The sequence below is a fragment of the Diadema antillarum genome, unplaced genomic scaffold (assembly GCF_040938485.1).
Source record: "Diadema antillarum isolate AM-2024a unplaced genomic scaffold, OU_Dant_1.0 scf00000157, whole genome shotgun sequence".
Classification (NCBI taxonomy): domain Eukaryota; kingdom Metazoa; phylum Echinodermata; class Echinoidea; order Diadematoida; family Diadematidae; genus Diadema; species Diadema antillarum.
Window position 1 is genome coordinate 568,067 of NW_027271046.1, and position 27,844 is coordinate 595,910.

At 40.1% G+C, this 27,844-nt stretch overlaps 1 protein-coding gene and 2 non-coding genes across 3 annotated transcripts; all 3 read left to right on the forward strand.

Annotated features, from left to right (window-relative positions):
* The first annotated feature begins 3,693 nt into the window (after positions 1-3,693).
* On the forward strand, positions 3,694-26,877 carry LOC139722116 (uncharacterized). Its single transcript, XM_071633437.1, has 9 exons — positions 3,694-3,741; positions 11,501-11,594; positions 12,491-12,623; positions 19,549-19,688; positions 20,186-20,461; positions 21,121-21,264; positions 21,858-21,995; positions 23,958-24,127; positions 24,685-26,877. The coding sequence occupies exons 1-9, from the start codon at positions 3,716-3,718 to the stop codon at positions 24,827-24,829; spliced, it is 1,266 nt and encodes a 421-aa protein (XP_071489538.1). The 5' UTR covers positions 3,694-3,715; the 3' UTR covers positions 24,830-26,877.
* On the forward strand, positions 16,566-16,810 carry LOC139722135 (small nucleolar RNA SNORA73 family). Its single transcript, XR_011710263.1, has one exon. It is a non-coding gene; the product is annotated as a small nucleolar RNA SNORA73 family (small nucleolar RNA).
* LOC139722134 (small nucleolar RNA SNORA73 family) lies at positions 22,942-23,186 on the forward strand. Its single transcript, XR_011710262.1, has one exon. It is a non-coding gene; the product is annotated as a small nucleolar RNA SNORA73 family (small nucleolar RNA).
* Positions 26,878-27,844: the final 967 nt, after the last annotated feature.

Here is a 27,844-nt window from a genome sequence, read left to right on the forward strand (position 1 = left end):
TTGACTTGCTTTTCCTTTGTGGTAAACATGAAAATGATTGATATAAAAAACCTCATATATACTGGGGATGAAGAAATATAAAGAAAAAACCTGATTTTAGCGTATTTTCTATGTATTTCTTTGTATTTTGGTGAATAGCGCCCTAAGTGGATGACCTTGAGAAATTTCAAATATTGGGTCATGTAGAGCATGAGTTGCTCTACTCATGTACCAAATATGACGGTCATACATCATAATAAAGAAGTTATATAGGGGGGCACAATGTGCCCCCCCCCCCCCCTGCATGGGCCTGTTTTATGGAAGGGGTCAAAATAGCTTGGGCTTTATAGGGTTAAACAAAAGAAATAAAACCCGGAAGTGGTGGATGAGGGCGCGAATCGTTACGTCGGTGGCGGAATGGGGGCGTCAATTCACCGCTTATTAATAAAGCAAGAGTCACTTATTAAAATGTTCACCTGTTTGCCGATCATTTTTTTTTTCTACCCGTTTTGAAAGGTGGGAGGAAGCAAAACAACTTCAGTTTAGGCTCTATTAAATGTAGGTTATCTTCCAGCCTGGAATATTTGCGAAATGACGTTGCTTGTGACGTAGCGATGACGAAGGCTTTCCAGCTGCAAGTAGGCCTACTGTAATTCCAAGTAGTAGCTATAAAGCATTATGAGTGGCCTACTGCTACGAAGTCATGTGGGCGCCCACCGGGTCACATACTATTGAATGCCCTGGCTGTGCATATCCGATCACCGTCTTGTTTTTTTTTTCAGATTTTCACAACTGTTTTCTTTATTGACTGGACTTGCTTTAATCAAGGACAAGCTTTATGAATTTTTAGTTAATTCGGGGGACGCCCGTTCAACAATTTAGATGACCACGAATGGTGGCACCATTCTTACTTGTTATTTCAATGGCACCAGACTCGATATTCGTAGCGAGCGCTGTGGCCGCCGCTGGAGTCGATTACTTCCGGAAGCACTGGCGTTGTGCGAGCATGCATTGATCACGAAACACATACGGACGGAGAGAAAGGTTGAGGCAAAATTTTGTTTCCAACCAAGGTTTATGCAGAAGCCCTTGGTGTTCGCGTTGGTGATGAAAGCAGTCTTTCCGCTCATTTTTTATTAGGCCCCCTATATATTCCATAAAATATTTGACTTGAATCTATAGCCTTTTCCTGCCTTCTCTTTCCCCCCTAAGATGAAGTGGACTTTTAAAAGTCAAAAGCAGGAAACGGAAAAGGCAAATGCATGAACCTTCCGATAAAGAACATGGGTCAAAAACAAGCAAACCCAAAACTGAGGATAATTTTTCTTTTTTAAATATTTGAAAGCCACAAGTATTAAAGATATTTCGGGGTGAAATACTATTTTTTTTAAAAAAACCTCCGTTGAACAATTTTTCTGGATTTCCACCACCTAAAATCTTACCGTCCTTTTCCCGAAAAATCGGGAATTTAACCATGTGGTGTACAGTATGAAAGCCTGACAGAGGGAGGGGTGCCTGAAGTTTCTATATAGTTGTGAATGATATGTTTGTTCCTTCTTCACTTTTGTGATTAATTGACTTAGTTGTCAATGAGTTATGTATGAATTCGCATCTGTTTCATAACACTTGGATATCGCTGAGCGCACTTTTCCCAAAGCGGAGGTCATTGTGGGTTCAAGTGCTTTGTTGGGGAGTGGGCGGGGCGCGGCGGCGCGGGCGGGCGGGGGGCGGGGGAGCAGTGGGTCTGTTTTACCTCAGTGGTAACAGGGATCCGTGAGTCCCTGCTTCTAGCACTCAACTTGTGCCAACTGTACTTCCCTAGGTGCATTAAACGTTGGATAAAGCTGAGTTCAGATTGTTTATTTTATCTTCTGTTTTTGTTTTATTAGCCAGTGATGAGGCCTGATGGTAACGACATCATAGTTACTTTATTCCGATTTGTTGATTTTGTCATACAAGGTTTTGTATCGGAAATATGTGTTCATCATAAAGTTTTGTTTGTTGTACCACATTTCTATCATCACATTTACATCGCTAAAATTCTGACAATGTAGTAAGCTGAACATATAAGTAATATAGTCTGATTAGTTACATCCTTTGGGAATAAAACTAAAAAAGTACTCTGTGAGTGCGACTGGGATTAGGCCTACGGAGTAAAATTTTCTGTCTTCGGAAATATTGTTCCAGCGCCGTCATAACAATGTGGAGCATTCCGTAACCGACTATCGGTTGACCCGCACATGCAGTGGCTAAAGTTTTGTTTTCTTTATATTTTGTCATGTGCTCATAAATATTAGCAAATAAACTCTATAATAATGTAAATAACACAGTCTGCAAGAATCTTGAACAGCTTATTGAAGGGGGCAGACTTAACCAGAAGAAGAAGAAAAAAGACCTCCTTCAAGCAGCTCATTTTAATCCATACACACATAATTATGCTGAAAATCGTCCAATTTCCCAATATAGAAGCCTTTTGTTTACACGTCATCAGCTTCCAGATGCGCGGCGCCTCGCATCGCCCGAGCAGAGCACGTGCTTTAGAGCGCGTATGCAAACCTCAAATACGCGAAACTTGAACTCCCAAGTTCATTGACCCTCATATCGATAAACATATAAAAAATCCTTCAAAAATCAATTTAAAAAAATCCCGGATCTAAACCAAAATTTAATCATCTGTTCCTTGTGTCATTAACAACTTTTTGCCGAAAGTTTCATTCATATCCGTCCGCAACTTTTTGAGTTATTTTGCACACAGACAAACAAATAAGCAAGCAAGCAAACAAACAAACAAACGAACTAGAAAAGCACTCTGAGAGCGCAGACCTCCGCCAAGCATGCAGCTCATTTCCACCACTGATCTTGTTCTTCCTTAGAGATATCAGTGATTTCCACTCACACGTACTTATAGCATGTGTGCTGAAAGTCGCCCGATTTCCCAATATAGAAGCCTTTGTTACGTCATAAACCCTCAGCTGCACGGCGCGCCTCGCCCTAGGTTAAGCAGAAACTAGAGCACGCACTTTAGTGCGCGCATGCAAACCTCAAATACGCGTAGCCTGAACTTTCAAGGTCATTGACCTGACCTGCCAAAATATCAAAAATCCTTCATAAATTCCCCAAAAATTATCGGATCACTACCAAAATTTAATCATCTGTTACTTGTATCATTCTAAACCTTTACCTGCAAGTTTCATCCCAATCCGTTAACTACTTTTTGAGTTATTTTGCACACGGACAAACTAACTAACTAACTAACTAACTAACGAACAAACACACAAACACACAAACCAACGGTAACGAAAACATAACCTCCTCCCTTGGCGGAGGTAATTATAAAAAAAAAAAAAAAAACAGCTGTAGTGTAGGCTGCCATGCAGGGGGCAAGGAATTGGCAATCCACCAACACATGTACAAAATGAAATTTCGCAATTCTGCCACATTGGGAAACCCGACTGAGAATACGTCATTATATCAATGCGCTCACCGACAATTAACATTTTTTCAGTATATCAGCACGGAATGCAAGGGATAAGCTAAAAACATGTAATTTTCAATACAGAATTGTACTTCCAAGAATCTTAGCATTATTTTTCTCCCGTATTTTCCTATGTGATGAATATCATCTGTTGTTATATGACTGTGCGGATGTATATTTCATTGCGCACTACCGTCTCACACTTCCGAACGATATAACCCTCGTTCGGTCTTTCTCAACGTGAGACACGTTATTTGAAGAATGTCGAACTATAGTGATAATCCGAGGTAAGAATTTCACCTTTTTCTCGACTGTCAATTTAAGCGAAACTTCACGTAGTAATATATGTGGTAGCAGTCTATCATACTGTGGAAAAGAAATCCAGTTGGATGTAATCTTCATATCATATGTCATAGAATGATATTTGTTAAGAAATGCCGGCGCGGCATTTCATTCATTCATTCATTCATTCAGAACGCTGTAGCGCCTGCCCCAATGGCCGGTTCTTAGTTCGCATGTATCTTGACGTGTGCACGCGCGTAGAATGTCTGTGGGCTGTACAGAATAGAGAGTGCAGCACGTGTATAATTCTAGGCGCGGCTTGTTCACGCATAGCTGAATGGTGTGTGTTACGAAATATGGCGAGCGGAGTTTTACAGACGCTGACTGTGGTGTGAAACTTCCCATTATTCAGTGGGATTTATGGATATTTTCATGTTGTCTTAACTCATCTCATTAGCAGTGATTAGTTTGTAAAACTGATGATCTACATCTAGAATCTATTGAACGTTCAATGTTTCTTGGGGATGGGGTTAAAACGTTCTGTCAAAGGTGATCAAGATCAAAGACAAAGACAAGTCAAAGTGATCAACTCGGTGATCATGATCATCAACTCATTCATCACCTTTCTGACAATCTGAATCTTTTATGAAACAAAGGAAAGACTGGTCCTGCTATCCTGTCATAGTGCAATGCTGTTTTTAAGGAGATGTGTGGGAGTGAGGCGCTTGTTCACTTTCACACCTGTTTGTCAAATAATCTCCAAACATCCACAAACTCGCCCTTGTTAACAGTTACCTAAAATACTAGACAGAAAGATGCTTCTCTCCGGAGGATTCTAATTTTTTTTTTGACGTTATTGCTCTCCTCCGGAGGAGGGGATCCGTTAGCCAGACGCAGTCTCCGCGGAACATATCCCCGACGACCAGATAGATCTATTGACAGACCGATCTTTTCGGTCAACTAAGATACTTGCATCTGTTCTGAGTCTCCAAAGTCAAATAGACAATTAGTTTTAACATGTGTAGATTTACAAGTGTTAGAAAATCATTGGAAAATCCTGATCACTTGAATTGCTGTTCTGTACACAAGCTCTCTGCGCATGCTAGGGGTCCATCATTTTGTCTGAATGTAGCGACACACCAGCTTTTTCTATGGAGGCTGAGTGTGGTTTGGTGTCATTGAAAAGCTGAAATTTGTTTTTCTCTTTTCCTTGGCCAAGTCTTGCATTGCAGTTGTAGCTTCAAAGCGATTGAGCGCGTGCACGAATGTGTGCTGCCATGTAAATTATATCTTTCTCATTTCAGTATATCTTGAACTCTTTCATTTTCAGGTAGAATCTATAGGCCCTACCCAAATTTCCCTTTCCTTCCTATCAATCATATCTTTCACTTTGAGGTTTTCATCTTGTCAAACTTTCACAATTTCCTATTTAACAATACTTTCTGCCTATTCTTTGCTTCCTTCATGTGTTCTTTTTCCCTCCAACTACAAGGGTCTTTCCCATCTATCCTCTCCATTATATTTCATGAAATATGTGTCATTCTAATGAATCCTTTTCTTCATTTCTTTTTCAACCTGTATAATTCTTTCTTTCCTTCCTAATAATCTTTGCTTTCATCTAGTTTTAATTCATCTCATTAGATCTATTCCACCTAGTGCTTTTCTGTTTTCAATCTATATTTTTCTCTTCGTTTTCCTCTTTTCTTTTTAAACATATCCATCTCTCCCTTGTATTCTTCTTCCATTAAAGTACATCCCTTTTAATAGAGAATAGTCGTACTGAGTGCAGTGAGGTGCGCGGTCATGGCAACACATGTAGTGCAGAATACAGTTTGAACACACACAAATGAAAAAAGGGAGAGCAAAATAAAAGTACAAGTAAAAAACAAATATCTTGATATTTTAACTGAGGCGGTGCGTAAAGACCTCAATGGATGGGGCTGACACTGATTTGGTTGGGAGAGCATTCCATAGACGGACCACACTGGGGAAGAAGCTAAACTGGTATGCTAAAATAATTCTGCAATGATGTTGCCTGATTTGTAGATGGTGACCTCTTGTTCTTTCTAAAGCTGGGAATATGTAGGATGGAGCTGCAGGGATAGCCACAAGGCCATTCATGATTCTATATAGCATGATTACCTTGTTGTGAGCACGGCGTTCATTGAGTGACTGACACTGTAGTTTCTGCAGCATTTAATAGGGCAACACTACTTTGCTGTCATTCCTTGTATAATGCAAGCTTCCCTTTCTTTCCTTCCATTAAAGGGGAAATCCAGTACAAATATAAGTTAGTCTGATAAAAAAGAGTAAAATATTACGAGTTCAATGGTAAAACTTTGACTGAAATCGGATGAAAAATAAGGAAGTTATGACATTTTGAAGTGTTGCTAATTTTTGCAAAACAGTGCTTGTACAGTGGATATGAATAGGCAAATGAGTGAGTTGACCATGTCATACCCTCACAATTTTCCACAGTGATCGTGTACAAAAACAAAAAACAATGATACAAATTTAGTATTCAGCGGAAAAGTATTATCTTTTAAAGATACCATAGAAGAACTTGCTTTGATGGCTGTGAGATAGCAACATTTAACCCATCCCCGTCAGCTCCCACAAAAAACGTGGTTTTTATTATTTATGACCAAAAGAGGGCGTCCTAGGACCTCAGGCTTGGCCAGGAGCTGTAGAATAATTTTAGCCAATCACAGAGATCCTTACTGGGACTCAGAAAAATAATTTATGCAAAGAAACATATTTTAGAATGTCTCTTATTGGCCAAAACACCTGCCAGGGGTTCGAGCCTGCTGAGAAACTAATCAATATTCATGTTTACAGCGCGCATGTATCTTTGTTGCCCCAGCAACTGCAGTGATTTCTTACGCGCGGTATCGTGATATCGATCTCCTCATAGAGTGCTTGACGATATCTCCTTGTGTGTGTACGTGTACTGCTATGCTATGCTTATGCTGGGGCGGGCACGGGGGTAGGGGGTGTGTGTGTCGAATTCCATTTACGTTAGTGAGTGTGGGTAACTTCTCTAGGTTTCCCGTCCATTTCTCTCTCTCTTTTCTCTCTTTTGCTTTCGTATCATTCTATATCTTTCATTCTCAGAGAACAATCGTATTTCTGAGAGTGTTTTGTTCAGTTTTTCTAAGTGATTATCTCGTTTGCAACAATTTAGAGGTGAGTTTTTGTCCTAGTGTTTGTTGAGTTTTTTGATTGAACACGATGTAGCTTATCTACGTATGTGCGCATAACATCGTAGCTTGTGTGGTACCCACTCGTTTGTTTTCCGTGTAAGCATTTTTGCCGTAGTGTCTTCATCGTTCGTCTTCCAAGCATCGTGTTTTCACCCTAGTTTTTCTCATCGTAGTTTTTTACCTCGATTTTTTTTTGGGTGCAAGATGTTCTGTGTATTTTTTTCTACGGTAATATGCCATCGTTGATGATCTTCGTGTATTCATTACTAGTTTTTCACCTCCGTTTCATTTTTGTGTACAACTAATGTCTGACGTGGCGTAGTTACAACTATGTTTAGAGCTAGTAGTTAGCTAGGTCTGCGATGTCTGTATCGTTTGCTGATATGTTTTGTGAGCTGAGAGTGACTATGATGGGAGTGATATTCAGGGTTTTGCTGTGGTTGAGGTGATGGCAAGATGTAATTTATTTTGTGTAACCATGTATGACATTGATGATGGCGAGTAAAACTACGACACGAGTAACCTAGCCTAGGCCAATGCAAATGACGAGAGCTAGAGTGACACTGAAGAAACGGGGGCTGATGCTCGCTCGTGCACGGGAGTGGTCTAGAGACCTGCATTACAGTTGTGTATTTACTTATTTTTTTCCTTTTTCTTATTCACTCGGGTATTGTGCTACCAAAATTCGTGTCTCTGAAGAAACTCAACCACAAGCTTGACAACAAGTTTGCATCAGGTCTATTCTGTAGTACTAGCACTAGGTTCTAGATCTAAAATCATAATGGCGATGCTAATTTAGTTTTCATTTAGAACTCGATGAAATCCATTTTCTTTGCTCATTTTTCAACTGATAAATTATTTAGAACTGTACTTAAATTCTGATGTACTGCATTCACCATTGTAATAAAAAAGAGCCTGCTGATCAGGTGTTTCATTGTATCCTTTTCATTTCCTCCCTATCCTTTTGGTTTCCTTCCTGTCACTTTCTTCTTTGACCCTGGATGGAAAAAAAAAAATCCCATCTTGCCATGTAAAGACAGAATACATAACCATCATGAAATATCATGACATTGAAGTAATAATAAGAAATATTCAAGTGACCAAAATACTTGTTTGTGAAAATAAATAACAAATGAAAGGTGATTTCTTATGGAGCAGTTCTTTCAAATGTCAAACAGCTTCGATAATGAAGCAAGTGAAATCTGAAAACTATCCTGGCAACAAGTTGAAATTGATAGGGAATTCTGACAAAAACTGTCACACCATTTGATGTTTGAATTTGTCTTTTTATTGGATGAGGTTATAAAACTAAGTGCCGCCGATAAAATAACAATCCTCTCAATTTGAATAAGAGCAGTAGGGTGGTACACTAGTACGACTCAGTAAACAGCTGATTATTTATGCATCGTATCCATGGGCAACTGCGGGGTAACTGCAAGAAGGCGCAGGAAATTAGACTTGAGTCAAGAACGACTATTTATTATTATTTTTTTTATTCAAACTATTTGTTTTCTTGGACTAAAATAAAAAACCCAAAATATTTCATATTACGCTTCTAAAATATAAAATGAATATATGAAGTCTTTTTATCGTGATTTTATGAAGAATTAGAATTATTAAAAAAATATAGATACTAGACGGGCTGAACAAGGAAGTCTAATTTCACCCCAAGAATTTGCAACACACCGCATCTCGGGTGCATTCCTAGCGTTCTTGCCGCACTCTCACGATCACCTAGCTAGGCCATGTGCACAAGCCAGTCACATGTTCACAGTACACACGTTGTTAGCCAGTTCACCGATCTCATTCCTGATCTCGTGCGTGTAGAAAATTCTCTCAAAACTAAGCCAGACATGATTTTGGAACATACATTACAATGTCAAGACCTTTTCAGTGGACTTTGAATTCGCTATTTGTCTGTTTTAGCTCTTGAATGTACGACTTCGAACGTCCGATTTGTTTTTCACGACACCACGTGGAGTCCCGGGTTTTCTCAGCCCCATGCTTCTCCACACATGCACTGTGTACCTGTGTACACACACAAGCCATCGCGATCGAAGTTTGAGCGATAGCGATAACATGTGCGGAGCAGACATGCGGATTTCAGCACAGGGTAAATGAGTAGTTGAACGTATCACGATTGTAAAACAAATCTTTTTGTATGTCTCTGCAAATTTGAATTAGGCTATCTCAGCATAGATAGATTATGATACATTACAAAATAGATTAGCCATAGCAAGAACTTGCTTACATGAGAGTTATTAGATAACGTTGCAAAATAAAAACCCCGTCATTGAATGGAATGTTCCAGAGCTATCTCGGGGGCGGGGGGTGGGGCTCGAGGACATTATGGACACGTCGATTCGCAAGTGGGTAAGATGTGATTACAGATGGCTTGAAATGAAGAGGATTTATCAATGAAATACACAGAAACAATATTTTTTCATAATTCCTGCACAATTTATTATTTCTTTTCATAAAATTCACATAAACTAGTGCTGTATTGAGTCAACTAAGTGCATATTAGCACGAGTGTACACGCATCATCCCTCCTGCCTAGTGGGAATGACACAGGCAGTTTTTTCCATGACGTATGAATGCTCTTCGCGTGTAGATCGCGCCGTAGGGAAGATCGCGCCCAAGTTCATGGCCAACTTACTAGGCAGGCACGATATTACAGATTACACAGAGGCCCGTACGTGGATGGGTTAAATCAATTGCGGCACTCATTGCTGTGAACGTGTTTTGTACACCATGCTGCACTGTCTGCTCCTGTGTAATACGCAGGTATCACAGAGTGGACTACCTGCAACATATTCCGACAAGTATAACAGTGTCAAAACGGTGAAAAATGCCTTTTCTGCTGGACTTGAATCTCACTCAGATGCAAATATTTGAGGCTGTTGGATATATAGAGTGAATTTGTGGATGTTTGGAGGTCATTTGACAAACGGGTGCAAAAGTTACATTTTGTACACTAGCGCCTGGGAGTGAGCAGTGACGATATCGGCAACTAACCATGCTAACTGGCATAAATTAAAATAACATCTTTATTACAATGACTTCGTGGTTTAAAAAGCCAAACAAACTGCATGCTCCAGGGTTGTCTGATCGTGCACTGCCAATCTTCGGACAAAAACAGACCCCTATCTAGTAACACGCAAGTCCCATAGAAAACAATGGAGTCGCGTGCCTACGCTGTGATGACCCCGCATTTTTGTGCCAAATATAGCCTTCATTGCAAAATCGCCAGACCATGCCAGTAACAAATCCTGACAAATTTGGTATCAGATGAAATGAAGTTTTTCATTATATCTTGTCAAAACGGCAGTACATGAATCCGACGATAAATTAATGTACACATCAATAGAATCACATCTATCCTCAAACCTCCGCGTCTGCTTTGCTGTTTATATTCCCGAGAGGCATGCTAGTAGTTGAGGATATGCTGAACCCGATTGTGCGATTACTTTTTCGCTAGCTCCACGTCTTGGTGTGGGGATATTGCCGTGAAGATACCCCTTGCAGTAATTTTTTTTTTTTTTTTGTGGTCACAGCGAACGTTTTAGGTGTGGATTTGTATGCAAGAATCCATAGTAACGTCTGCGTGAAGGAGCTCATGCATCTGTAAATTTAACACGCATCGCCGTCTGCAACATGGCCTCTGCTTCATGTGGATCGCATGTGCATGCAGCACCCAATGCAGCGAGCTACCTCTGTATGTGTGTATATTTTCAATGTGTAACAGGAACACACATAACTCGGGGGATGCTCTGTTTTACACAGTTATATTGTGGGAGCACCCGAGTCGACAGAGTGTTGTCTCTACCATGTTAAAAAAACCCCACAATTCTAAGCAGTTATACCTCTAAAAGTGCCCTATTTTACCAGCAAAAGGCTTACATTTATACTACATCAATTTTTCTGATAACGGCACGAGACCAAGATATGATCCTTTTCAAGAAGAAAATGAAGTTATGGACTTTTTCAGGAAAAATAGATTTTCCAAAGCAGTTTTTGAATGTTGTCTTTGTACCATGTTCAAAAAACACAATTTTAAGCAGTTATACCTCTGAAAGTGCCCTATTTTACCAGCAAAAGGCTTACATTTATACTTCATAAATTTTGCTGATAACGGCACGAGACCAAGATATGATCCTTCTCAAAAAGAAAATGAAAATTACTTTTTCAGGAAAAATTAATTTTCCAAAGCAGTGTTTGAAGACCTTTTTGACATTGTAGAGAAATAGTCTTCCAAGTTTAAAAGTGTGTACAACAGAAATGAGGAAAATTATTGGAAAAAGGTTTTATGTTTCCGTAAAACCAACAATCCATCAATATGGGAAACTCAAATTTCTGAGCATTGAATTTACTTTGAATTTTGTTTTTGACCTTCCCATACGGACAGTTGCCCACATGCAGACATATGGTCCATTATTCTTTCAGTATGCTTTTCAAGCCACACACGAATGTCAGTTAATCTTTCAGCATATGTTGCAAGGAAATTGGCTCATAAAAATGCAGCACAGTGAACTCTAACCACTGGGATTTTGTCTTGCAGAGATTCACCGGTCGGGAAACCGGGACCAGACGAAAATGGAAGGTTCACTGAAGGTGGAGATGTTACCACCCAAATGGAAGATGATGTTGTCAAGGTGAGACGTTGTGCACGACGTGAAACTTCCTAGTGCCATGCTATATTGCAGGGGTGGATCTAGGAATTCCGTAAAGGGGAGGTGCCTTTGCAAAATTAAAGGGGGGGGCGCACGCACCCCCATTTTTTCTTTTTATTTCTTATGTTTTAACCAAAAAAAAAGGGGGGCGTGCGCCCCAATGTGCCCCCCTCTGGATTCGCCACTGTACTGTAAAGGCAGGAACTTACACACAAGTAAATTTTTCTGTATTCGGCAGGGTGACATAAATTTCACGTTTTAACAAGAAAACAAAAAGTGGGTGCTTTTATTTTTGTGCCAGTTTCTTGTCATGAAATACTTGAAAATTTAAACACTGTAAAAAATTTTAACTTGTACAGTAGATGCCACCTTCCTGTGGCAGTGTGTACTCGGTGGCCGCACGAACTTTTTTATGCCTCCGAACTGAAGTGCCACTGGAGACAATGTTTTCTGGTTGTCCATCCTTCCATCCGTAATCAATTTTGTGGACAGTGTAACTTAAAAAAAGTTTGAGATATCCAAATGAAACTTGGCATATGTATGTATGAGTGGACGAAGTTATGCCTATAACTTTTGGTCGTGCATGCTCAAGGTCAAATTCTCCAAATTTCAATATTTTCCCCCATATTTATGCAAAGTCTGAATGTATTTTCTTGAAACTTCATGCATTTCTCTAGAAAAAAATTTTGGGCCATGGGCCCTCACATCCATGAACATTGGCTTTGTCTCCAAGAGAGAATGTGGTGTCCAAAATACGACAATGTCAGTGCTGCAGTGACCGAGTTTGTGTACCTGATTATACAGTCCATACGTTATTCAATGTCATTTCTGCGATACAGAAAAAATATATTCAAGTCCTTTTTCTCCCCTTTTATCAGACAAACTGGGACACCGTCGTCGATAGTTTTGACAACATGAAGCTGAGGGAGAACCTACTACGAGGCATCTACGCCTACGGCTTTGAGAAGCCATCTGCCATTCAGCAGAGAGCTATCATCCCCTGCTGCAGGGGTAAGTCTGCTCGACTCTACATTTATATGTACTTTGCCACCCTTTGTTAAAAGCCCCTTTCATGCTCCTTTGTAATTTTCCCTAAAATTTGGTTGTAGAAGAATAAAGGAAGTTCTGTATTAGCAGTTTATATAGTCACGATTAGCTGTCAACTTTGAAATTGTTTTATGATTTCCATGATCCAAAGTGAGCTCTCTTTCACTGTTTCTCTATTTAGGAACATTTAAATTTTAGAGAATGCACTGAATGCCCTTTCTTGATGAGGTTAGTGAATTGTCAGTATTAATGGTCTCTTTCCACCACCCAAATTTAAAAGAAGAATGGCAGAACATTTGTTGGAATGCCTTTCACAGTTCATGTTGATGTCTTTACACTGGAAATCAGCGTTTTCATGCTATCAAGCAGGATGCATGCGAGGGAAATGGATCCTGATAAATGACCTGTCCTTGTGTAGGCCTTTTGTTGACTGCTACCCATTGTGTTTGTACAAGGCGTACAACTCAGCACAAAACAAAGTGCAGTTAAACACAAAATAAAAAAAAACACCCACACGCATTATCCCACATGCTCTTTTGACCAAGTATTATTATGCATCATACAGAGTGTCCATGTGAATTATTTTGAAGAAGCAGGTCTGAATATCAGTGCAAAATTAATGACAAATACTAAAGAATTAGTACTCAATTTTGCTATTCATTGTTCAGGTCAACATTATTTACTTTAATATAACAAAGTATTTAAAACATCTACTTGCCTTGTTTGTTTAACCTTAGTACTTTGCACAAAAAACTGTTGTAATACAACTTGCTAAAGTAATGTGTTTCTGGAATTTGTGCAAATGTTATATTTCTTTTGTCATGAAAGGTATGTGGAGTACACAAGTGCAAAAAAAAAATTGAAAGGGAATGATGCATGTAATTACACGTCGGAAGTGTATGCCTGTAATCCTGTTGTGTGGTGAATCTGTATCAGAAGAGGAAAGAAGTGTTGGGGAATCAGTTCGATTATTGATTATGCCCTGTGTGGTCCCTTCTGAATGTCCTTGGTCAGTAAGCTCAGGGAGGTCGAGGAAGAGATTGTGCCATCATCTGATGTTCTATGCAGCTGTATGCTTTTTACATTGATGGATGCTGTGTGTGATGAATAGTGAACAATGACCGAGAAGTCTGTTGGGACGCTTGTTATCCATGGTGCTGGGAGATGAAATCCTGTGAGGGATATTTTTGTAAGAAAACTGTAAACACCAAATATTTTGTGAGGTTTTTATTTTCACGAATTGCACAAGTCAGACGCTGATCGCAAAATTACAGACATGCAAAAATAATGACTGATCCCGATATAAATGTGACAAACACGGATACATTTCTCCATTTAGTAAAGTACTCTACGATCGCGAATTTAACCACTTGCAAAACTGTCAGAAAGTACCGATTTGCAAAAATTTATACTCTAAATATATGGCGTATACAGTAATAAATGATTGAAAAAATGCCACCATGTGAAGAGACCTTGGATGGAGCATAGATGTCTTCCCTGGGAGATGCACAATGAAGGAAAGAGGTGAGTTGAGCTCTTTCTACTGAAATGTTTTATGTGTTATGTAGACATTTATGCCGAGTTTAGTATACATATGCAGTTAAAAAAAAGAACAAAAAAGGAACAAAAATGTAGTGAAATCAAATTGCATATATTGGCAATCACTCAAATTATTGCCATTCCTAGATACTATTAGTTATCCCCTGCTTGTTCACGAAATACGGGCAAATATCTACGGTCTGGTGCCATATTCCATGAGGCCGAAGGCCGAATGGAATATGGCACCAGACCATAGATATTTCCCGTATTTCGTCAGAACAAGCAGGGGGTAACGATTTTATCTTTTAGTGTAAGTGCTAACCTTCTTCTCGCTGATTTCCCCTCGTGAATGATGTTGAAATCGCCGACTGTCAGCCATGACCATGTTGATTTAGGCCTACGTCTCGCGAGCTGATTACTGTATGCGCGCATACAATGTACAAATATTAAATACGTACAAGCCATACGATACTGCAGTATAGCCAGATACGTAAGTTGCTGTTGTCGTTTATCAAGCGTCTAGTGGTCTCAGATTATGTGCGTAATACGCTTGAGGACCACGCGCTGTCCATTTGTTTTGTACAGGATTAGCGCGCACTTTCCTATAAGCGTCTTTGGTACACGCGCAGCTAGCTGTGTAATATGACGTCATATCACGGAATACGGAATATATTCAGTGGTGGATTTAGCGCATGCGCATAATATGACCTTATCACGGAATACGGGATATATTCAGTGGTTGATTGACCAATGAGATTACAGAATTCACGATCACTAAAAGATAAAATGTATGGCAGGGTACCTGCAGTCATGGAAGACCTGATAGAATCTGAAATACAAAATTCTAAATATAGATATGGAAAAGTCAAGGAAATCAGATATAAATCCATATAATTTAAGCCTTTCATTGATCTTTTTTGCAATGTTATTTTTCTTTTGAGGAAAACATTTACCGTAAAGTTCCGTGTATAAGACGCACTATTTTTTCGTCGGAAAACATTGAAAATCGGGGGTGCGTCGTATACACGGGTACAGTCGAATCACGGAAAAAAATCCATCATGTACACCCAATTTTATAAGGCCAACTTGGGGCCATGTATGCCCATCGACGTTTGGAAGGTAAGCAATCACTCAAACTTACGGATAAATGAGCGATCTTTCAATCTGGACACACACAAAAGCTGCAAATACGAGATAAACTTACGATCGGCCTTGTGCAGTAACGATGTATCAATCTGGCCATAGACAACAGCTGTAACAGCACTGCTGTATGCTAGCAATGTCAGTCTACCAAGCTACCAACAGCCAACCTAGTAGCTGGAATACGCGATGTACAGGTATCATTACTAAATTACCGATACCGTAAAACTTATCAATGTACTAGTATCAATATGGCCATAGACAAAAGCTGTAAAATACGGAGTAGGATCGACACTATGTCACCGTAAATATGAACGATGTGTGAAGCATGCATGCATATCCATGTCGTTCATTTGCTCTTCATTTCACGAGGCCAGCTAGGATAGCATAGCTACACTGCTAGCTAGCTAGCTACAATGTAGCAAGCCTTTGGCAAAGGCAGCAGCTGCAGAGAGGCTTTTGCAATGGACTCGCGTGCACACAGCGATCGGATCGTAGCGCGCTTGCCTGTTGCGCGCTGTGTGTGCAAGTCTATTGCTCTCTGTGTGCGTGTGCTGAAATTATAGCGAGCTGCCTTTTGCAAAAGGCTAGCACTGTGCATACAGGCATGGTACAAGAGACACTGTCATGTTACTGGTAATCCAGGGCGAAACAACAGTGAGTGTAATTACCGTACGCACCGTACGTCTCGCCGTATGATCCCTCTGCTACACTTGTTGATGTTTTTCTTATTTTTCGTAATGAACCTTCCAGTATGACATGCGCCAATATGCGAGACACCCTCTGCTATATATGACAGCAAACATCGTACTGTACACTCATGAGTACGATATGCATGACACATGTACCACGATTGAAAGGCGAAACAATAGCAAGTGAGTACCGAGACAAGTCTCGCATTTTGCGTCTTCCATATTTTGCCGATGTCCGATGAATACCGATAAAACAAAGTATAAAAGGAAACGAAAAATAGAGCAAATACATGCTGCATTCTAAGGAAATTTTGAGCTAACATAATATGTATGACACACGCAATATTTGCGTGGAAATTTTCGTGTTTTTTTGTTTTTTTTTAATCTTAGGCCGAAAGTAGGGGTGCGTCTTATACACGGGTGCGTCTTATACACGGAACTTTACGGTAATCATATAAAATCAGACCAACTCATTGGCCACAGACAGTGTGGGTGTAGTATACGGACTGACACTTTTACATGGACATGAAAATTTCCAATGCTGACACCTGGGTCCTCCACTCAGGAACTGTCAGAGTGGCTTGCAGGAGCTGAGTCCCAGTGACATCACATGATGTATGGTCCTTTGCCACGACATTGGAGAGCAGTCTGGTCCCCACTTGTCACTCCTCAGTAGGGTACAGTGACATGTGGTGTGGGCCATTTTCTTGCATATTCCTGTTTTCTCTCAGAGTCACTCTGTGACCATGACTGGGAGGATAAACCATGCGAGGAACATTCTCCGTATCTTGGTGGCCATAACCCATTTGAGCAGTGGTATTTTCAGCTGAAAAGCAGAAAGATGTTGGAATTTGTGGGATTTTGTAGTACCCTTCGCGCTTTCATTTGAAAAACAAAGTGCTTTGTTGTTACTGGTGATACATGTCAGACAAGATATTTCTTTCTCTTTACAGATCAATACAAAGTAGCATTGTGGTGATGCAGATACCTGTGACTGAGTTACATTTAATCGAGAACAGTAGAGGCCTGGTCTTGTCACACAGCAGAAATGTTTAAAACATGGATGCCTCGTGAATTGGTGAGTTCCCACTTCTATCAACAACTGTATGAATCACACTAACCTACATGTACTTGTATGAACAGACTTCCCCATAAAGCTGTTAGAATGTGTTGGGGCAGCATTTACTGCAGTAACCCCTGTAAGAGTACTAAGTGGTTCCCTGCAAGTTTAATTTGTAAACTTTATACAGGAAGTCTGAAATTTGCACTTCTAGCTTATGGGTATTTCTGTTTTGTGGTGCTAATATGACTAATCAGCTCTCTGCAGGTTGAATTATAAGCTTTCAACAGGAAGTTGGAAATTCGCACTTGTAGTTTGAGGGCATCTCTGTTTTGTAGTGCCAAATGAAGTAGGCTGCTTTCAAGTAATAGGCGCTCCAGAGTGTTTTTTTGTTTTTTTCATTCCCTGAGATCACCTTCCACAAAAGCACCTCTTTGTAGTGGTACTTCATCGCAAAGTATTGCCATGACAATGCAGGTTGTCGTTGGAAGGAAGACTAAATGCGAGGCCCTGCATTTGGGTGAGATTGGTGATCAGTTCATGAAACTCGTCTCAATTTGCAGAGCTATATGGTTATATATTGTCTCGGCAGTCTCATGTTTATTACTAACCCTGTTCTTAATTGAATATTCAAGTGATTTTTTTTTTTTTTTTTTTTGCATAGCTTTGACATATGAGGCATTCATTGAATGTCCTATACAGTTGTGCTTATTTCTTTTTATCTCTTGTTTCATTTTCTAGGAGTGAGCACACCAGACTTGCTTCTCAACATTCAGATGGATTGTGAAGTGGAATTTACCCACTATTGGCAGCACTGTTCAGCAAAGCAGAATACTGTACAGCCACATCCACTTCAGACTGATGGCCCAGCCTGTGTCCAGGATCAAGCAAATATGTTGTAGTTCTTGGAAAAGACTACCAGTAATTAAGCAGAAAAAGAGCACAATGCATTGAAAAAGGTCGATCAGTTTGACCATTTCCCCATTCCCCTGTGCAGAAGTATCTATTTTCAGGTAATCTGGTAATTTGTATATATTTTATCTCCCATGGCGACCAGGGATGACATCTCATAGTGCTTTATATCCAGTGGAAAAGGCACTCTAAAAATGTCTACTATTATTTCTGTTATAATGAAAGCTGCAAATGTGTCCACTTCTGACTCTGGTATAATCTTTACAAACAGGAACATGTACAATTCATTGGAGAGCAGACAAAGTCAACTGTATAGCCACGGTGTCGGCAAGTTAGTAGATGTACGCCTGACATGCAGTTGGCATGTGATATATGAACAGTTGACAGGGCTTGCATAGGAACAGTATTGTATTGTCAGCAAGCAAATTCCATGCCAAACGTTCCCAAGATGAAAGGTATTTAAAAGCGAACACGCCCATGAGGATTGTTTCAGTTGGACAGGCCGGAATGTCAACCTCACTATGTACGAGTCTCTAAAATGAGGAAGCGTTACAGGATGGTCAGATTCACAACTGTTCAAGTGCTCTACCTTAACACAACTGCCATGCCTCCCTGATTTTGGAGGTTCCCTATAGAAGTATCTTTCTTCACAACATGAGAGGGGGGTACTGTACGAGCTGAAATTTTCGCGGTGGTTTTATTTTCGCAAATTACGCGAATTGCCTTTGAACCGCGAAAATAACCGCGCGAATAAGTAAGTTCAGTTAGACTCTCGCAACCGCGAAATTAACAACACGCGAAAATGTCCTCTAAGTAGCAATTTGCGAAAATTTCAGCTCGTACAGTATATTAAACTCACTGGTTTGGGAGTTCTTGCCTATTGACATAATGTGACAAGGAATTCTTGTGACTGGCCTTTTTGGAGCCTATGTGAGTTTAATGCGTGAGTACAGTGTACTCCCATTTATAAAGAAACTTTCTTTACAAAGATGTAAAATTCTGGCCCAAAATGATCTGTGTATCGTATACATTTGTTGTTCGGCTATGACAAAATTTCTGTATTTTTAACGAAAGAAGCTTGCCATTTCCAAGGACTTTATTATCATGGGAGTGGCATGTATTGGCAGTCTGAAATAGCCTTGATTTATACTTGAAGAAATATGATGGACCCAAGTCGCAGTATCGCCTCTAAATCAGTTGCATAATGCCTAGGGAGTGTACGAAATTGCATTAGTTTTCTTGTTTGCTATCACTGTTGATTTGTCAGTTTTTGTGTACATGTGCTGATTGTGTTGAATAAATGCATTCATATAAAGAACACATCTTGATTCAGATCTCTCTTTTTGGAGTGTCCTTTGAAGTGATATGAATGTGAACAGAACCACAGACTTGATCATCTGCTGCAACACTGGTGTTTGGTGTGTTTATGTGGTAGATAAGCTCTTCCTATCTGTATATGTATTCCAACTTGATGTGTTCATACTGATATTTGTGAAAGTCATGATAATTTTATTTTTCTTATATGGAATTGTGCGACTGCCTACAGGATTTGACGTGATCGCGCAGGCCCAGTCTGGAACTGGCAAGACTGCCACTTTCGCCATCTCAATCTTGGAGCAGCTCGACCTGAAGAACCCGTACTGTCAGGCCCTTGTCCTGGCTCCAACCAGGGAGCTGGCTCAGCAGGTTTGTTTAAAGCATTCCAAGCCAAGTTCTAGATGAAACTGCTCTCCAACCCATCACCCTTCTTGGGGGTAATTTGCACAGTTGCATACTGAAGTATCAGTTTATGGTGCCATATTTGCAGAACGTTTGTTAGTAGATGTGTCTACCTGCCCAGATTTTTTTGTCCGATTTACTACAACATGCCAAAATGTAATGGCCTGGAACCCAGTTTGGCTGCCAGCAGTCTCAATTTTGGCAATAACCGTCACAGATCTTGTATCAGTGAGTATGCAAGAAGTAAGTCAAGTGTAAGTATTGCTTCAGGTTGCCTAAAGAACAGTCAAAGAATGCTGCATAATTAGTCATGATACATTGAGCAGTTAAAATAGTAAAGCAGTGGTGTACATGTGTTCATGAAATCTTGCACTTAGAAAAAAAAATAAATGAAAGCATGATAAATCTATTTTTGTTTGAAGTGCGTAAACTTCTTATTTCTTTCCTTTTATCAAACCTTGCAGATTCAAAAGGTAATCCTTGCCCTGGGTGATTACCTGAACGCACAGTGCTATGCCTGCATCGGTGGCACCAATGTCAAGAAGGACATGGAAACACTGAGGAATGGCCAGCAGATCATTGTTGGGACGCCAGGCAGGGTGTTCGACATGATGCAGCGTCAGGCGCTGGACACCCGCAACATCCGCATGTTTGTCCTGGATGAGGCTGATGAAATGTTGTCCAGGGGGTTCAAGGATCAGATCTATGATGTGTTCAAGCTGGTGCCCAGAGAGGTGCAGGTATGTCAGCAGGGAAATCATATTTTGAAAAGTAGAGAATTCCTCCTTTGCTGCCCCCCGCCCCCAACCCTTAGCATTTACATTTCTTTCTTTTTGTTTTTATTATTCAATATCTTTTAAAGCAGATAAATTGACAAGTTGTTTATTTTATCAAAGTTTTTTTCTCGTCAACTTTGGGCATATTTTGCTGGAAAATAATATCGGTACCCAAACTTTTCAAATAATCTTCTTTCCTCTTAAAAAAACTCTTGCAGTGGTGGGTGATTATCACAATCCAGTGCTATAAAGCCAAAGTATTTGGACTTAATCATGAAAGCAATTTACATGTACAAAAATTAGTACAAATGGCAGACTAACCAAACAAAAGAAGATATTCTACCACGTAACAAGAATAAAAAAGAAGGGGGAGAAAAGCTGTAGCTAAAGCTTTTGTAGTGTCATTCATGGCAAAGTCAAATCGTTCCTCTCAAGACTCTGGAGCCTCTAAAACTAGAGCAAGATATCAATTAAAAAATCAAGAAAAATGATTTGCTGGAAAAGAAAAGAAAAAGATGTTTATCCCTTTATACTATGTTTATACTTCTCTCTTTTTTATATGAAAAACCAAAAGAAAGAAAGAAACCTTCAGAAAGTTTTCTTCCTTTTCATGTCTATGACAGGTGGTGCTTCTCTCGGCCACAATGCCCCAGGACGTCCTGGAGGTCACCACGAGGTTCATGAGGAAACCAGTCCAAATTCTTGTCAAGAAGGAGGAGCTCAGCTTGGACGGAATCAAGCAATTCTACATCTCAGTAGAGAAAGAAGTAAGTGTGACATAGATGGCTTTTCATATGTAAAGAATTCATTAGTGGCACAAAAAAAAAGAAAAAAAGAAAAAGGAACCAAGGGTTTGGTTATAATCCGGTGAAAAGTGCATGTGTTGTAAAAGAGAGTATTTACCGATGGTTTGAATGCCTCAGCCACCAACTGTTGCCGGAGGCATGATGTTTTTGGGTTGTCCATCTGTCTATCCATAATCAATTTTGTGGACAGTGTAACTTTAAAACCGTGAGAGGTATCCAGATGAAACTTGGCATATGTACTTCAGAGTGGACAAAGTTGTGCCCATTAACTTTCAGTTGCACATGTTAAAGGTCAAAAGGATCAAAATTCTGAAAATGTCACTGTTTCACCCACATCTATGCAATGCATCAAGATTTTTTTCCTTGAAACTTCGTGCGCGCAGGTGTGCAAGATCACCTCATCATTTGCATGTAGCATACTATCAGCGTATGGACCCAACTGCTAGTGACAAAATTTTGACAGTTATGTGGAAATAGAGAAAATACCTCTTGTACTACACATTGAAAATAAGTTTTCCCGCACTTAATTGAATCAATTGTATTACTTATTTCAGGAGTGGAAGCTGGAGACGCTGTGTGATCTTTACGAGACCTTGACCATCACTCAGGCGGTCATCTTCTGCAACACGAGGAGAAAGGTCGACTGGCTGTCCATCAAGATGCATGACAGGGACTTCACCGTCTCCATCATGGTATGTGACTTGCTGCCTTCTTGCGTGAAAGTGCTGTGTTGTCTTGGGCGTCCAGTGCCATTGAGATTAGAGCAGCCCCTGTCTCAATTACTGCTTTATTTTGCTGGAAATCAAGTATTATATTATGGGAGATCCAATTGTCTGGACGGCTCCATGCTCAGCAATTACGTAATTTCTGTGACTAGTATATCGTCGCTGGGGCGACAAGCCCTCGTATCTACAAAATGTCAAATGTTCAGGAGAGCAAACAAACCTGGCAGCCACAGCACTGCGTCGAGTGGGAGAGCCTTTGACATGCCATGGTGGCTTTATTTTGGGGGAAAGACAGCTAGGATTTGGACAGGACATCACTTAACTGATTATCTCACCATTAATCTAAAAAGGTCATTTTCACCAAAATTTCAGATACGAGGTCTTGTCACCCCAGCGACAATATTCAATTGTAGTGTGATGATGCATGTTCGTGAAAGACAAGCCCATGAATTGAATTGTAAGATGGGACGGGATGGTGGAATGCCCTGTTGGTACAGTGTAGGACAAATTGTTTTCTGTGGACCTTATCCCAGAACTTAAAGCTAAATAGCAGTTGATGTTAATGACATCAGAGCATTTCCTTAACATCAACCTAGTGATCTAATATTTCATCGCATTTCCTGGAGAACCATCTGATATCTGCAGATATCTTGTATTAATTTTCCTACGTTTATGCAAACCATATCAGGGCAACCCCCCCTTTCCGGCTAAATACTAGTTAGTGATAAGGTTAGAGTTTGGGTTAGGGTTGGTTAGGATTAGGTTCGGGATTAGGATCAGGGTTAGGGTCAGTGGAAGGGTCTGGGGTAATTGCCCTAGAACCATGCAAATGTGTACCAGTGTGTCATATGTACCACTTTGTATGTTCAATCACAAATAGTTTTTCTTGCCCGGCCATGCTACATTTTTATATCCAATGCTGACACCTGGGTCCTCCACTCAGGAGCTGTCAGAGTGGCTTGCAGGAGCTGAGTCCTAGTGACGTCACATGATGTATGGTCCTTTGCCACGACATTGGAGAGCAGTCTGGTCCCCACTTGTCACTCCTCAGTAGGGTACAGTGACATGTGGTGTGGGCCATTTTCTCACATATTCCTGTTTTCTCTCAGAGTCACTCTGTGACCATGACTGGGAGGATAAACCATGTGAGGAACATTCTTTAAAATGTCTGTATGTGTTAGCAAAGCTACTTGTGATGGTTTTAGACCTTTCCCAATAGAGAATAATTGGTCAAAAGTGGCATGGAATGGCCTATTCCCAATGGGTTGGCTTGCTTGCAACCCTAGCAGCAAAAAACAAACCAAAAAAAAAAACACAAAGAAACAATGTTCTTAGAAGGTCTCAAAACTCACCTTCCACCACGTAGAGTTTGCTTGCTATATATTGAAAGGGTTCACCAAGAAACTTGTCTGGCTGATGCAATTTGCAGGGAAAAATAGTTATTTTGAGATGGAAAAGAGTGAAATATCTTTTTTTAGATTGCAGTTCTTGACTCTTATTCCTGAAGCATCCTCCCTGTTTAGTAATCGTTAGGTAGAACATTACATGATGCTCGACTGTGCCCTAGTCGGAACTATTTCCTGACATGCTATATGTCATTCCCTCTTACTATGGCCTGATTTGACGATTTTCAATAATCCATTGTAGAGCATTGCCCAGCAATCACGATCAGATATATTCTTGGATAGCAATACTGCTGACATACCTTTTTGGCTAATGTTTCACCTTTTTTTCAGTACCCTGCTGAAATTGTATTTTCGCAGATTTATTTCACACATTTCTGATGCATATTGATCTTTTTTAGAGCAATAAATGGACAGTGTCTGCAGGCAAATGGAAACTACATTTTACCGTCAGTGTCTGCCAGCTTTCGACTCTTTGAATGGATTATGGCAACGGCTTCTTTCTCTTTTGTTTCTTGTGACACAGCATGGAGATATGGACCAGAAGGAGAGAGACAAGATTATGAAGGAGTTCCGTACCGGCTCTAGCCGTGTGCTCATCACTACTGACCTGCTGGCCCGTGGTATCGATGTCCAGCAAGTCTCATTGGTCATCAACTATGACCTGCCCATCAACAGGGAAAACTACATCCATAGGTCAGTGTTGAATTTTCTCTCTCCTGAATGTCATGCTTGATTGTGCACTGGGAAACAGCAATATTAGTGACCATATGTCGTGTAAGACTTATCTAGAACTTGATAAACTTGACTGGTCAATAATTTGAAAAAAGAAAAAAATTTTCTTTGGCATTCTACTAAGTAATGAAACAGATAGCAAAGTGCAGTTAATTAATAGGAAATTGTTAATGTGGTGATCTGAGATAAGGACTACCAGATGTATTATCTATTATGTCCTGGAAGGTTGCCATTTCAAAAATCTTCAATTTTGGGGGGTGGGGGGGGATGGAGGGGAAGTGGAAGAAACTTTTTGGTTTGGATAGATATTTCCTGCCATCTGTCTTGTGTGAAGATGTATGTAATACTGTTCGCACCCACCAGGGTTAATCTGAATGCCAGAGGCACTTAATTTATTTTTTTTTTGTAAATGCACATTACAAAATAATCTCCATGTATCAAGAGTAAGTTTTGAACAAAAACAACACAAAACAACGTTGCAACTGTTGTAATACTTGTGTTTTTTGCTTGTGTGGCAGGATCGGTCGTGGAGGCCGTTTCGGTCGCAAAGGTGTGGCCATCAACTTCGTTACGGAGGAAGACAAGCGAGTTCTCAAGGATATTCAGCAGTTCTACAATACTCAAGTGGATGAAATGCCATCAAACGTAGCGGATCTGGTGTAGTGGAAAGGTGCCCTGTCGATTTTGTTCCTACTTCGATGCTTCAGTGCGATATGTGATTATATTGATGCGACTGCGACTCAGCGATGCTCTGATATTGGAATAACTCTTCATCACTTATTGTGACGGATTGCCCTTGGAAATGTGAATAAAACTGAACTAACTGAACAGCATTCCTCAACTAAACACTTGAAAGAGATTAACTTCTCTTTCAATTCTATTTGATACTTTGTGTTGGAGACGAGAGGACAAGAGAGACTCGAGGTCAAGGGTTATACCCTTCCATCTTGGGGGTCACCCCGGTGGCCCCCCAGATATTTGCTTTGTAGTTATTTGTCTGTGTAGATGTAGTATTATATTCTATTACTCACTGTGCTTATATAACGTGAAATGTGAATGGTTTGAGAATTCTGTAAGACATTTTAAGGAAGTATATTTTTCCTTGATTTACGTTCTATATTTGTAGAGAAATATATTGTGAATTACATCGTATAAAACCATTTTGAATAGTTAATTAGGAAGCTCTTGTCGGTCAGGAGGAACCATATATGCTTATTGTGGGCAGAAATACTATTTTGCTTGGCAGAGAGCTATTATGGCAGACTGCAAACTTTGCTCTCGAGGCAACTCGACGTTCTGCTGTGGTAACTCTTCACCCACGTTCAAGGCCAGCGTTTTTCGCCACCTTGCATTAGAACAGCTGGTTGTGCTGATGATTTTCTTTGCCACGTTGCATCCGTTTGTTCACCCCTGTCTGCTGCTGCAAGTGTGTACCATTTTGTTTTGCCATGTCAACTGCTTCATTCTGCGACTAAGTGACTTTTTCAAATGTTTCAAATACCGGAGGAAAACTATTCCAAGGCTTTTATGAGTAATTTATTGCGCTAGGCTATTTTACTGTCTAGGTAGTGAATTTTTGTGTAATACTGACTTTGATGTTCATAAAAAGATTGATGGTACTTTGCCAATCTTGAGTTGATGAAGCAGCTCCCAGAGTTGTTCAAATCGAGATCATACATCAAACTGATTGTAGTTATCTTCATCCCACCTGTCACTATTTATGACCCATACAGAGCTTGATGAATGGGCCTAGGCAAGGCAGAGAAGTATGCTCTAATTGCCATTAGACAGCTGCTGTCCAGATGTTTAGCAATGTAGTGCTTAGACACTATCATTTACAGTCTTCACAATCTCTAAATGTTAGTGTAACATGAAAGGCTCATGTTGGCATCCCTACAACCATGCCAATGTTCTAAACATTGCAACCACAGCTGTACTGTAGTCTCCTGTCTTGTTGAACTACTGTACATAATTGTTAAGTTAGATCACCACTGCTTGCATTCGATCATGACCAATTGCTGATTATCAGAGAAATTGGATGTTTGCAACAGTTTAATGCCATGGGAGCATTATTAATTTATTTGAAAAGAGCTCCCTCACCTTGAGCTATTGTCTAGAGAGTGTCAACGTGTTTTACCCCCACCGTCAGACATGTAGGTGTAGAACCAAAGCAATCGATCCCCTCATTAGCAGGTAACAAGAATACAGCATAGATGGGTATAAAATTCACTCAAAAGTGGAGAAGTATTGGGGACATGGTCAATAATGAGTGCAAAGTATTGTGATACTAGGGGATACAATGTTGTACTGCAGACACATGTGAAAGCAGTTGAGAAATTCAAAGATATTTTGATCAACATTAAAAGAACCATTTCTTCAGCGTTAGCTTCATTTGAATGCACCACTTACGGTCATTTTAGTTTACTTTGTTTTGATAGCACACATCGTTGGCATAAACACAAGCAGCTTCAACTGTCGATGCAATTTACAGTTTATCCAAGTTTGTTATCCTTTGGACAGCAGTTTGCAATTTGAAAGCTGTAGAAATGCCTCTGTCTCTGTAGTGTGCATGGTGGGATGCCTTAGTGTAATTTGCAGCCTGTATCTTGATCAGTCAGTCCAAGACTGGCCTCTTCGTATCACTTCTCTTCTCCCAGACTAAATTAAGATAGGTAATAAATCAAATTTATAGACTATATAAAATGTGGATGAAATGATCTTTACATATGGACGAGTGTTGTCTATCTGTGTGTTAAATGTATTTAGAATGTAGGGGGGTGCATTTCATGTTGAATGTGAAGTGTCACAGGCCCTCTTTTATTTTATTTTTTTTTTGGGGGGGGGGGTGCAAGGGGTCCAAATGGCATTTCATAACACATGTGACCCGCTACAACAAAGGGATCCAAAAGTCAAGGGAAGTCAAATCTGAAAATAACATGACATTATTCCCTTACTCTTTCATATATAACACAACTCCTAAAAGTACTCTGTTGCGGAGATATTGATGATTTAATGAGACCATGAGAAAACCGCCTTCAAAGTTTTCTTTGCGACGCAATCATGATCAAGGGGAGGTAAGACCAGGGCACCGTTTCATCAAGGTTGTCAGTCTCTGACAATTACCATAGCAACAGTCGGTGACCAAAGCTTCTCAGCCGATCAAAACCAAGGATTTTGCTGAAATTGTCAGAGACTGACAACTTGTCAGCACTGACAACTTTGATGAAACGGTTTCCAGTTTTCATGTCTTGACAATAGATGGCTCATAACAACCTCCGCGATGTTCGTCCAAGCTTAGAGCCAGCGGTCTACGCGTGACCAATCGGTAATGGGGATGCCTCCCACTGATGAATAAGATCACTCCTTTGTTGCTAGGTGTGGAGTCTATCTGCAGCATAAAATCCAAATCTCCGGACATGTGTCTGTTCCGTTGATAGTCGGAAAATTGTGGCCCAGAAAAAGGCTAATTTCTTACCTTTCCTTTAATCATTTACCTTTGAAATTTCTGCAGATGGTAGACGAAACATTAGACAACAACATTATGCCAACAATGGAAATTTGATGGTTGTGACTGATTTTGATGATCTGACTTCAAACTCTGACTTTTTTTCTGACTCTTTTGTTGTGGCGGGTCACATTATACAGTACATATTTCACTGATGAACCCCATTATTACTA